At 43.7% G+C, this 13,230-nt stretch overlaps 1 protein-coding gene and 1 non-coding gene across 2 annotated transcripts in view; both read left to right on the top strand.

Moving 5' to 3' along the window:
* The window catches only part of LOC137536557 (mitochondrial import inner membrane translocase subunit Tim23), a 48,261-nt gene that overhangs the window by 10,475 nt on the left and 24,556 nt on the right, over positions 1-13,230 (top strand). Inside the window, exon 4 of the mRNA XM_068258797.1 lies at positions 11,985-12,069. Coding sequence (XP_068114898.1) covers positions 11,985-12,069 — 85 coding nt within the window. The remainder of the gene's footprint in view (positions 1-11,984; positions 12,070-13,230) is intronic.
* Positions 4,167-4,366, top strand: LOC137537385 (small nucleolar RNA SNORA74). The gene has a single exon (XR_011024620.1). It is a non-coding gene; the product is annotated as a small nucleolar RNA SNORA74 (small nucleolar RNA).

The following is a 13,230-nucleotide window of genomic DNA, read 5'->3' as shown; positions in this document are numbered from 1 at the left end:
TTGAAAGTATATACAAACACAAGGGCGCCTCCTACTGTTTCCACATCCTGGTTTATTACCTCACTACGTGGGGCCTTCACGACACTTTTGACGTGAAGAATTATTTGAGGAGCGGCGACCGATCCTAGGAAAAGACCGAGTGGGGACGGCACTTCCCCACATGCGCGACTGAGTGGTTACCTCTTTAAGGTCCGTACACACGCCGGACTGGAGGCAACGACGTGTGTACGGACCTTTTAAAGCAACCTACTCTTGTGAGTAGTAGTAGTCTTTTTCGTTTGACCATTTATCCGAAGATAATACACTGTAAGGGCTCCCGGTGTCCCTGTGGTTTTTTTCTTTACATTTGTACAGCTCCCATATCTTTTTTATCAGGCTTACTTTTGACCACTAGAGTTCCCAGGAAGCTTATGGTGATTCAAAACCTTTGGAGAGTATAAGGGGCTTATTGGGTCAAAAAAAGCCTAAAAATACTAAACTTGATACTAAATATAATTATTTATAAAGCGCCAACCTATTCCGTAGCGCTGTACAATGTTAGAAAACCAACAATGGATGCATAATGATACAATGATATACATCAAATATGAACACTGGTACAAAATACTGAACAGGTGGTGATTACAATAGCAAATTTAACATGACTAAAATGTACAACAGTGCAAGCAATTAAAATAACATTCCATGACACAAAAGGGTGAGAGCCCTGCCCTTGCGAGCTTACAATCTAAAGGAATGGGGTGGAAACAAAGTGGGGGAAGTATATGTACAGGCAATACGTGATTGGGTTATTTAGTGAGGAGTAAATGCGAGGTTGAGGGGTGCATGGCCTAAGCTAGAGAATATGCTTGTCAGAAAAGGTGGGTTTTGAGGGAGCCTTTAAAGATTTCAAAGGTGGTTAGAGTGGTGGAGCACCTGATCTGCATGCTTGTTCAGGGGCTGTAGCTAAACGTATTAGAGACACAGGATCGGCAGGAGAGTCAGGCAACTGGTAACTGGTATTTTAAAAGTAAATATCCATATCCTTCTATAATATAATTTTGCTATCGTTAGGGCACTTTCACACTGAGGCGGTGCAGTGAATTTACCACAGTCTAATGAAAGTCTATGGAGGAGTTCACACTTCTAACGCGGTAATCCCTGAAGGCCTGTTCTTGGTGATGTGGCCCCTGCACCGCCAATCTACAGTGTGAAGCCGGCCTTACAGCGAACCTAAGCTGAGAAGGATATGGATATTTACTTTTAAACTCTCCTGCTGATCCTGTGTCTCTAATACATTTAGCTACAGCCCCTGAACAAGTATGCAGATCAGGTGCTCTGACTCAAGTCTGACTGGATTAGCTGCATGCTGCTTTCAGGTGTGTGATTCAGCCACTACTGCAACCAAAGAGATGAGCAGGATTGAAAAGCAACTGGCATTGTTTAAAAGGAAACATCCATATCCCTCTGTTAGGGCTGGTGCACACCGAGCGGCTTTTTGGGCGTTTTCAGATCCGCTTGCGGCTGCGGATCTGCTTGGTCAATGTATCTCAATGGGGTGGTGCACACCAGAGCGGCAGGCGTTTTGCAGAAACGAAAAATGCCTGGGTGAGGCATTTTTTGGATTTCGGATGCGTTTCTGCCTCAGTGTTAAGTATAGGAAAAACGCAAACCGCTCTGAAAAACGCCTGTTCAGAGCGGTTTTGCAGGCGGTTTTGTTACAGAAGCTGTTCAGTAACAGCTTTACTGTAACAATATATGAAATCTACTATACTGAAAACCGCAGCAGCAATCCGCAAAACGCCATAGAAAAATAAAAAAAAGCGTTTAAAAATCTGCTAGCATTTTGCGGATCGGCTAGCGGGTTTTGGTGTGCACCAGCCCTTAAGGTTTTCTTTAAACTGTGGGAAAGTATGGTTTCCCATGATGCTTCTCTCATGAATATGCAAATCATCTTTTTACGCCTCTAAAAGCCAGGCTCACATCCTGAACTGCTGGTGAATAGTGACCGACTCTGTAACATTTGCAAGCTATAGGCTTCAGTGTACTCCCAATAATTTTCCAGCTGGGTGGCATGAAATAGTAGCCGGGTGGCATGAAATAGTAGCCGGGTGGCATTAAAAAGTAGCTGGGGGTGGGGCGATATGAGAGAATGCAGGGCCAGTGGTTCTGTGCGCAATTCTTCTTACAGCATAGGAGTAGCTGAGCCGATGACAGCCAGGTGCTCACCAAAACTAGCCGGGTGCAGCACCTGGCTAAAAGAAGCTGGGGAGAACTTGCTATACACCAATGGTTCTGGATGTGTTTGGCTTCTAGGGGGCATAAAGAGATCATTTGCACATTTGGAGTGATGCATCATAGGAAACCATATTTGCTCATATAAAGCTGCATTATTGCAAATACCTTCTGTTTTAAGAAGGCAAAATTATACTTTGATGTCCAGCTCAGGGAGGTGTTCGTAAATTTGGTTTATACTGTACTGCATGTAACTTGCATTTCTACGACAAATTGATCTTCTGATATAACATCTATACATTAATATATTCTAGTCAGTTCTGCAAGTCACTATGAAGACTCTGAGAGTTGGCTTCTTGTGTTGCAGCTGAACTCCGTGCTAAAGATAAAAATAGATCTGTAGGGAAAAAAAGCATATTCACTGTCTCAGAAATGCACCTTCTGATCTCTAGTTCCCCTCTTCTTTCTTCAGCAGTCTATCCTGCTGCCTCGGTGATAGCAGTGAAGATGTTCCAGGTGTTTTCTAGGCATGTCCTAAGATGCTTGCAATGTCCTGAACATCCTAGTCTGTGCTTTTGGAAGGCAAGGGAGTGTCTTTGACAGGGCCAGAAATCAAATTCCCAATGCTTATAGTCACCAGAAGGGGTCTCTGGAAGACTTCAGTCTGCTGGGAAAAGACTATTGTGGTACAAAAAAAGGAGTGGGGGTGATCTGAAACTTTTTGAAGAAATACAAATATGTACAGTTCTACATAATGAAATCCATCATTTGATCCTACCCAATAATTGGCTGGGACAGAGCCTTTTTTTTAGTTAGGAGGTGATTGTTTTGTGTTATTTTTATTTTATTTTATTTTTTTTTTGGGGGGGGGGGGGGGCAAATTTGAAGGAGAAATATGGAAACGGGATTTGAAGAAAAACTCTTGGCTTCTGCAGTTGTGTTGCAAGAAGACTGGCTGATGTCGGAACACTCTTTTTACAGTTAGATGCATTATTATGGAAGAGCTGATGAACGTCATCAGTCTACAGACCAGTGCTCTTGCTAGTGTTATCAACTGAGGTGGCTGGTCAGGGCCATCTCTTGAGAAAGTAGCATGTCTCCAGCCGCCCCATGACCCTTTTTTTTTTTTACTTTGTGTCCGCAATCCCCTTTTTGAAGTGTACATTTTTCTATTTTTTTTTAAACAAATCTCTGGTTTCCTTAAAGGTTGCTTGTGGGGAAGGTAGACGGTGGAGGGATGAAGAGCGGCACGTTTGTGATGTCACGCGGGGGAGCAATGTGATCGGCATCACTGGGGAATAAGTAAATCTGCCAGGGGATGGCTTGCGGTTTGGGTGTCGGGGGCTGGTGTACGCACGTGCCTGATTATTGGCTGAGATGATAGTTATCAGCCGTCTCAGCGGACTTAAAGTGAACCCGAGGTAAAAATTAGATGGAGGCTGTCATATTTATTTACTTTTAAGCAATACCAGTTGCCTGGCTATCCTGCTGATCCTCTGCCTCTAATACTTCTAGCCCTAGACCCTGAACAAGCATGCAGCAGATTAGATGTTTCTGACAATCTTGTCAGAACTGAAAAGATTAGCTACATGCTTGTTTCTGGTGTTATTCAGACACTACTGCAGTCAAATAGATCAGCAGGGCTGCCAGGCAACTGGTATTGTTTAAAAGGAAACAATATGGCAGCCTCGATATCACTCACCTCGGGTTCACTTGGGATGTGTACAGGTCTTTAGGTTTTACAAACAATTAGCAGTTAATGCTTACTCATTTAGCAGATAACAAATACATGATTTTCCTTCTGCTTAGTGCAGCATAAGGGTCTCAATGCATTCTCCTCAGGCACTTCAGCCACCCCGTGGAGACGGCATCTTGGTAGTACTGGATCACCATGAGCTATCTGGGTATTCTATGAACTAGGAGAATGATTGTCCGCTAGAAGTTGCCCGCTTTCCAGCAGTAAGTCAGCTGTCCGGTGTTTTCCATATCTGTGATGGCGTTACCCTGCTGGTAGATAAAGGCACTACTGCATTATGCTGGGTCTACTGTTACTGTTCTGGTGACATGTGACCCTAGCATTTAGTAGTGTTGGGATTCCTTGAGAGTGCGCTTCACAGTCTTCTCGTGTTGTGCTAGTTTGGAATTGCACAGTTTTTCATGTAGACCATTTCTGGGACAGTAAAGCAAGGAATGTTCTTGTCTTGTACACTTCACAAAACAAAATAAACGCTTTAAAGCAATTTGTTTTTGGTGCAGGGGAGGATAGGAACATGTGTGTTTCCTTTCCTCTCTCTCTCTCTCTCTCTCTCTCTCTCTCTCTCTCTCTCTCTCTCTCTCTCTCTCTCTCTCTCTCTCTCTCTCTCTCTCTCTCTCTCTCTCTCTCTCTCTCTCTCTCTCTCTCTCTCTGCGCAAGAAGGCTTGTCAATCAGCTCCTATTTGTTTTTAATTATTTTTCAAGTGTATAGAGGAGGAGCTGACGACTCCTATACTGTATAGAATTACTAGTTTGATCCGGACCACCAAACATATTACATAACAGTATACATATGACTAGAGCCGTATATTCTAGACCAAAGCCAAATCCCTTATTTAGCCTTATCTGTTAAAAAAGACTTGTTCCTTTATTGCATACAGTGGAGGAAATAATTATTTGACCCCTCACTGATTTTGTAAGTTTGTCCAATGACAAAGAAATGAAGTCTCAGAACAGTATTATTTCAATGGTAGGTTTATTTAAACAGTGGCAGATAGCACATCAAAAGGAAAATCGAAAAAATAGCCTTAAATAAAAGATAGCAACTGGTTTGCATTTCATTGAGTGAAATAAGTTTTTGAACCCCTACCAACCATTAAGAGTTCTGGCTCCCACAGAGTGGTTAGACACTTCTACTCAATTAGTCACCCTCATTAAGGACACCTGTCTTAACTAGTCACCTGTATAAAAGACACCTGTCCACAGAATCAATCAAGCAGACTCCAAACTCTCCAACATGGGAAAGACCAAAGAGCTGTCCAAGGATGTCAGAGACAAAATTGTAGACCTGCACAAGGCTGGAATGGACTACAAAACCATTAGCAAGAAGCTGGGAGAGAAGGTGACAACTGTTGGTGCGATTGTTCGAAAATGGAAGGAGCACAAAATGACCATCAATCGACCTCGCTCTGGGGCTCCACGCAAGATCTCACCTCGTGGGGTGTCAATGGTTCTGAGAAAGGTGAAAAAGCATCCTAAAACTACACGGGAGGAGTTAGTGAATGACCTCAAATTAGCAGGGACCACAGTCACCAAGAAAACCATTGGAAGCACATTACACCGCAATGGATTAACCACCCTGGCGTTCTGATAAGATCGCCAGGGAGGCTGCGGGAGGGTTTTTTTTAAATTAAAAAAAAAACTATTTCATGCAGCCAACTGAAAGTTGGCTGCATGAAAGCCCACTAGAGGGCGCTCCGGAGGCGTTCTTCCGATCGCCTCCGGCGCCCAGAATAAACAAGGAAGGCCGCAATGAGCGGCCTTCCTTGTTTTGCTTACACCGTCGCCATAGCGACGAGCGGAGTGACGTCATGGACGTCAGCCGACGTCCTGACGTCAGACGCCTCCGATCCAGCCCTTAGCGCTGGCCGGAACTTTTTGTTCCGGCTGCGCAGGGCTCAGGCGGCTGGGGGGGAACCCTCTTTCGCCGCTGCTCGCGGAGAATCGCCGCAGAGCGGCGGCGATCGGGCAGCACACGCGGCTGGCAAAGTGCCGGCTGCGTGTGCTGCTCTTTATTTGGCGCAAATCGGCCCAGCAGGGCCTGAGCGGCAGCCTCCGGCGGTGATGGACGAGCTGAGCTCGTCCATACCGCCCAGCTGGTTAAAATCCTGCAGGGCTCGCAAGGTCCCCCTGCTCAAGAAGGCACATGTGCAGGCCCGTCTGAAGTTTGCCAATGAACACCTGAATGATTCTGTGAGTGACTGGGAGAAGGTGCTGTGGTCTGATGAGACCAAAATAGAGCTCTTTGGCATTAACTCAACTCGCTGTGTTTGGAGGAAGAAAAATGCTGCCTATGACCCCCAAAACACCGTCCCCACCATCAAGCATGGGGGTGGAAACATTTTGCTTTGGGGGTGTTTTTCTGCTAGGGGCACAGGACAACTTAATCGCATTAACGGGAACATGGACGAAGCCATGTATCGTGAAATCCTGAAGGACAACCTCCTTCCCTCTGCCAGGAAACTGAAAATGGGTCGTGGATGGGTGTTCCAGCACGACAATGACCCAAAACATACAGCAAAGGCAACAAAGGAGTGGCTCAAGAAGAAGCACATTAAGGTCATGGAGTGGCTTAGTCAGTCTCCAGACCTTAATCCAATAGAAAATCTATGGAGGGAGCTCAAGCTCAGAGTTGCACAGAGACAGCCTCGAAACCTTAGGGATTTAGAGATGATCTGCAAAGAGGAGTGGACCAACATTCCTCCTAAAATGTGTGCAAACTTGGTCATCAATTACAAGAAACGTTTGACCTCTGTGCTTGCAAACAAGGGTTTTTCCACGAAGTATTAAGTCTTTTATTGTTAGAGGGTTCAAAAACTTATTTCACTCAATGAAATGCAAATCAGTTGCTATCTTTTATTTAACCTGCTGGGCGGTCTGGACGAGCTCAGCTCGTCCAGTACCGCCGGAGCCTGCCGCTCAGGCCCTGCTGGGCCGATTTGGCTCAAATAAAAAGCAGCACACGCAGCCGGCACTTTGCCAGCCGCGTGTGCTGCCTGATCGCCGCCGCTCTGCGGCGATCCGCTGCGAGCAGCGGCGAAAGAGGGTCCCCCCAGCCGCCTGAGCCCAGCGTAGCCGGAACAAAAAGTTCCGGCCAGCGCTAAGGGCTGGATCGGAGGCGGCTGACGTCAGGACGTCGGCTGACGTCGATGACGTCACTCCGCTCGTCGCTATGGCGACGATGTAAGCAAAACAAGGAAGGCTGCTCATTGCGGCCTTCCTTGTTTATTCTGGGCGCCGGAGGCGATCGGAAGAACGCCTCCGGAGCGCCCTCTAGTGGGCTTTCATGCAGCCAACTTTCAGTTGGCTGCATGAAATAGTTTTTTTTTTAATTAAAAAAAACCCCTCCCGCAGCCTGCCTGGCGATCTTAATAGAACGCCAGGCAGGTTAAGGTTATTTTTTCGATTTTCCTTTTGATGTGCTATCTGCCACTGTTAAAATAAACCTACCATTGAAATGATACTGTTCTGAGACTTTTCATTTCTTTGTCATTGGACAAACTTACAAAATCAGTGAGGGGTCAAATAATTATTTCCTCCACTGTATATATGTATTTAGTCAGGTCCATCACCAGAATACTTTTTCTAGTAACAGTCTGGCTACTTTAATTTTTCTCCTTTCTCATCCTCTTAATTCACAATGGGCATGGTCCAATTCACTTTTTCGAAGTTTTTTTTTTTTTTCTTTTTCCTAAGGGATATTTTACATCTTATAAATAAAATCCGTTTTAAGCCACCAGCAAGCAAGAAAATACTATTGACAGTACTTTTGAATCTACCACTTTTTTTTATTCCAGAGTGTGGAAAAGTTATTTTAGTTTCAAAAATGTTTATTGAAAGCCTCTGGCAGGGTCCTCCCTTCCCTAGTGTAGTCTATATACATGATTGTGTGCTCCTTTCCTATAACAGCCTGTACTTGTATTACTGGGCCTACCTAACTTGCCCATAATCGCATGATCCTGTATCTTGTACCGTTTGCTTTGTATAACTTTTGTTCCATTTGACCTTGTTACGTCTGTCATTCTTGTATCAAAATATAAATATATATATATATATATATATATATATATATATATATATATATATATATATATATATATATATATATATATATATATATATATATATATAATATATATGTGTGTACAGAGGGGCTGCAGCACACAACAGGAAAACAGTGACAGGGGCTCTTGGTTACGCTTTAACGCGCTTAAGCTCACCAACTGCGCCAAAGTGTCCCCAATCTGGTGAGTCCTACTCTACCATGCAAAATGCCAGTTTTTATAAGCAGTCTAGTGGGAACTAAACCAAAAACCCTAAAATGTCAACTAGATGGGAAAAAAGGAAATTAAAAACACCTCACCCTTCACCTAGCTACCAAACGAACTCTCTTAACATGTGCAAAGCACTCATTTATATACTTAACTGTGCTAGAGGTGGGCGTGGTCATGCAGGCTCACAGGGGAAAATTATAAATAAATTACCAAGGGGTGAGCAGCACAAACCAAAAATTTGGTTTGTGCTGCTCACCCCTTGGTAATTTAATTTTTCCCATCTAGTTGACATTTTAGGGTTTTTGGTTTAGTTCCCACTAAAATGCTTATAAAAACTGGCATTTTGCATGGTAGAGTAGGACTCACCAGATTGGGGACACTTTGGCGCAGTTGGTGAGCTTAAGCGCGTTAAAGCGTAACCAAGAGCCCCTGTCACTGTTTTCCTGTTGTGTGCTGCAGCCCCTCTGTACTTACCGTATATACTCGCATATAAGCCGACCCGCATATAAGCCGACCCCCCAACTTTTCCCTGAAAAAACAGGGAAAAATGATTGACCCCCATATAAGCCGGGGGTAGGAAATGCTGGATTGGTGCAGCCCCCCAGTGTGTCCCAGTATAGCTAGTATAGTGCCCAGTATAGGTAGGTAGTGTCCAGTATAGCTAGTAAAGTGCCCAGTATTGCCAGTATAGTGCCCAGTATAGCCAGTATAGCGCCCAGTATGGGTAGGTAGTGCCTCAGTTTAGCTAGTATAGTGCCCAGTTTAGCTAGTATAGTGCCCCAGTATGGCTAGTAAAGTGCCCAGTTTAGTTAGTATAGTGCCAAGTTTAGCCAGTATAGTGCCCAGTTTAGCTAGTATAGTGCCCAGTTTAGCTAGTATAGTGCCCAGTTTAGCCAGTATAGTGCCCAGTTTAGCCAGTATAGTGCCCAGTTTAGCTAGTATAGTGCCCAGTTTAGCTAGTATAGTGCCCAGTTTAGCTAGTATAGTGCCCAGTTTAGCTAGTAAAGTGCCCAGTTTAGCCAGTATAGTGCCCAGTTTAGCTAGTAAAGTGCCCAGTTTAGCCAGTATAGTGCCCAGTTTAGCTAGTATAGTGCCCAGTTTAGCCAGTATAGTGCCCAGTTTAGCCAGTATAGTGCCCAGTTTAGCCAGTATAGTGCCCAGTTTAGCTAGTATAGTGCCCAGTTTAGCCAGTATAGTGCCCAGTTTAGCCAGTATAGTGCCCAGTTTAGCTAGTATAGTGCCCAGTTTAGCTAGTAAAGTGCCCAGTTTAGCCAGTATAGTGCCCAGTTTAGCTAGTAAAGTACCCAGTTTAGCCAGTATAGTGCCCAGTTTAGCTAGTAAAGTGCCCAGTTTAGCCAGTATAGTGCCCAGTTTAGCTAGTATAGTGCCCAGTTTAGCCAGTATAGTGCCCAGTTTAGCCAGTATAGTGCCCAGTTTAGCCAGTATAGTGCCCAGTTTAGCTAGTATAGTGCCCAGTTTAGCCAGTATAGTGCCCAGTTTAGCTAGTATAGTGCCCAGTTTAGCCAGTATAGTGCCCAGTTTAGCCAGTATAGTGCCCAGTTTAGCCAGTATAGTGCCCAGTTTAGCCAGTATAGTGCCCAGTTTAGCCAGTATAGTGCCCAGTTTAGCCAGTATAGTGCCCAGTTTAGCTAGTATAGTGCCCAGTTTAGCTAGTATAGTGCCCAGTTTAGCCAGTATAGTGCCCAGTTTAGCCAGTATAGTGCCAAGTTTAGTGCCCAGCATAGGTAGGTAGTGCTCCGCCCCCCCGCCCCCCGCTGCTGCTATTACCTGTTTAGGAAGCGGCCGCTTCCTAATCCGCGTTCCTCTTCTTAAGTTTCTTCTCAGAGTATCACAGCAGCGCGCCCGGCGCTGCTGCTGTGACGATGTACAGTGCAGGAAAGAGCGCGGCTCCCTATAGCGGCGATATGTATCGCCGTTGCCAAGGGAACCGCTCTTTCCTGCCCCCTGCATCGTCACAGCAGCAGCGCCGGGCGCGCTGCTGTGATACTCTGAGAAGACACTTAAGAAGAGGAACGCGGATTAGGAAGCGGCCGCTGCCTAAACAGGTATTAGCAGCGGCGGCCGGGGGGGAGCGGGGAAGGGGGAGCGGGGCGCGGACCACCCACCCACCCACCACTAGACCACCAGGGAAGACTCGCATACAAGCCGACCCCCCAACTTTTGACCCCCATTTTGGGGGTCAAAAATTCGGCTTGTATGCGAGTATATACGGTATATATTTCTTATGAAGTCTGGGGACCTCCAGCGCTGCGTGCATGCTTTGCATAGAATTGCATAAAAAAAAAAAAAATTTGGTTTGTGCTGCTCACCCCTTGGTAATTTATTTATATATATATATATATATATATATATATATATATATATATATATATATATATATATATATATATATATATATATATATATATATATATATATATATATATATATATATATATATATATATATATATATATATATATATATATATATATATATATATATATATTATTGTCCAGTGCTGCGTAATATGTTGGTGCTTTTATAAATACAATGAATAATAAAAATGTACAGGTAAATATGCAGTTTTGGATGAAAAGTTATTTTAAACAGAAGGTGAATGATTATATCCGATGGTAAAAGTTAGGAGAAAACATGTATTGGATTGGGCCCTATGAGTTGTGCAAAAAAACTAGAAGTTGCATAGTGCTTGAGAAACATACTTTTCATTTTCACAAGGCTTAACATTAGATATGATTCACAATTCGTTTTATGTATATAGTATTATAGAAGTTGTTACATACAGAACCGTTATATAAATCGACTTAGGCGTGGCAGCACTAGGTAGATATCCAATAGATTTCATGCTAAAATCTTTGTGTGAGCAGGTAATGGAGCCTTTTCATCAGAGAGGGTTCTATCAGATGTTCATTCTGGTGGCCATTGACTAGTGTATGGCAACCTAAGGCCCAGTTTATGTGGACGACTGCCGGCATCGTGTGTGCCGCATTCCATCATCACATTGCAGTTTGAACCCTATAGGGGTATATGGAACTGCTGGACTTTACACATGGTGTCTCAGGAATTTTGATTGACCATGGAGCTCATGCAATCAATGGTTAATGCATTGAGATAAATGTTGCCGTTCATCTCAATGCTGGGGTAGTTCGATCCCAGCAGTAAATGACTAGGACAAATGCTGGCAGCCATCCTTCTGAACCAGCCTCAACTATCCCAAAATGAATTTCTTTCTGAAAAGCAAAATTGCTTCTCATGCAGTTTTCTGTAGCCTAAGAGGTTGTCTGAATCCTTCCCCCACAGCTACTATCGACTTCTTTGGAAAACAAATACTGTCTGGCTCCTACCAAAATACATTTGCAATACAAAAGTACTGAGAGTAATGCTAGGTAATGTCCGATCTGAATTTCAATCTTTTTTTTTTTTTTTCTGATTTTCATAGAACTAAACGAAAATCAATCTAAAAAATGTTTGAAAACACAATTAAAAAGCGATCAGAAAATCGAAAAGTAGATCGAAATTCAGATCGGACATGTTGGAAATAATCGATCTGGCAGGTAAATCTAACAGAAAATTGTATGGTGTGTACCCAGCATCAAAATATGTTTTAGTTGGAGGGTTCTCAATAAGCTGTGCTGATTTTGTTAAAAAGCTATTTTAGTATATTTGGAATAGGTTTATATTTGCCCTGATTTTTAACAGGTGGTAATTTTTTTGATTTTTAGGAGCTGCATTTGGAGCATTAAATGGTTTGCGTCTTGGATTAAACGAAACCCGGAATATGGTCTGGTCCAAGCCCAAAAATGTTCAGTAAGTGAAATCTGAATAAATGATTGTGAAATGAGGGACAGTTGTTATGATGGTAGTTCATGGGATAATGGTTCTTTATAGACATTACTGGCGGATATGAGGTGACCATACAAATTGTTTGGCAATTATTTTCTTTCTTGTTGAATCTAGAGTGCTTTTTTGAGCTTATCAGTCAGAATTGGCAACACGAATTTGCAGTTAACTGAAAAATGTCCTCATACATTCCTCCAACACATGTTGTTTTCGGTTTATTATTGCACAGATCAAGATCCAGATTTTTTCTTTTTGAAGGATTGCTTGGGAAATCTATACCTAGTGTAGCTGCAAGGACATCTGTAGTAAGAAGTATATGGAGGCTGCCATATTATTTTCCTTTTAAGCAATACCAGTTGCCTGGCAGTCCTGCTGATCTATTTGGCTGCAGTAGTGTCTGAATAACAGAAACAAGTATGCAGCTAATCTTGTCAGATCTGACCATGTCAGAAACACATCTGCTACATGCTAGTTCAGGGTCTATGGCTAAAAGTATCGGAGGTAGAGGATCAGCAGGACAGCCAGACAACTGGTATTGCTTTAAAGAAAACCAGAGCTGGCTTAATCTAAATGTTTTATACATACCTGGGGCTTCCTCCAGCCCCATTTGCCATCCTCCGCCTTCTGCTCCGTTACCGGGTCCCGCAACTACCTCCAGTTGTGGCCAGTCTGATGCAAGTGTAGTGCGCTGCTAGAGAGGTGCGTAGAGGGCACACTTCTCTTGCGCAGACTGGCTGCGACTGGAGGAAGGTGCAGGAGAAGGCGGAGGACAGCGAAGGGGCGATCCGTGCGGATGGGGCTGGAGAAACCCCCAGGTATGTATAAAACATTTAGATTGTCAGCTCTGGTACACTCCAAAGGAAATAAATATGGCAGCCTCCATATCCCTCTCACTACAGTTGTCCTTTAAAGAGTACCAAGTTTGTAATTTTAATAAGCTTAAACGTAAAGGTCTGTGTTAGAGCAGCACGGATCTGCAGCCATAGCTTGCCCATAAATCATTAGAGGTCTGAAAGTCCGCTTCCTCCATCAGCAAAACCACTATGGTGTGTTTTTTTTTTACCTACCCACCTGTGTTGCTAGGCAGCTGCAGGCATAATTGACAGTTGCTGAGCTTGGGGGCGGGTC

This window comes from Hyperolius riggenbachi, chromosome 10, assembly GCF_040937935.1.
Source record: "Hyperolius riggenbachi isolate aHypRig1 chromosome 10, aHypRig1.pri, whole genome shotgun sequence".
NCBI classification, from domain to species: Eukaryota; Metazoa; Chordata; class Amphibia; order Anura; family Hyperoliidae; genus Hyperolius; species Hyperolius riggenbachi.
This window is presented reverse-complemented; position numbering and strand designations above follow the sequence as displayed.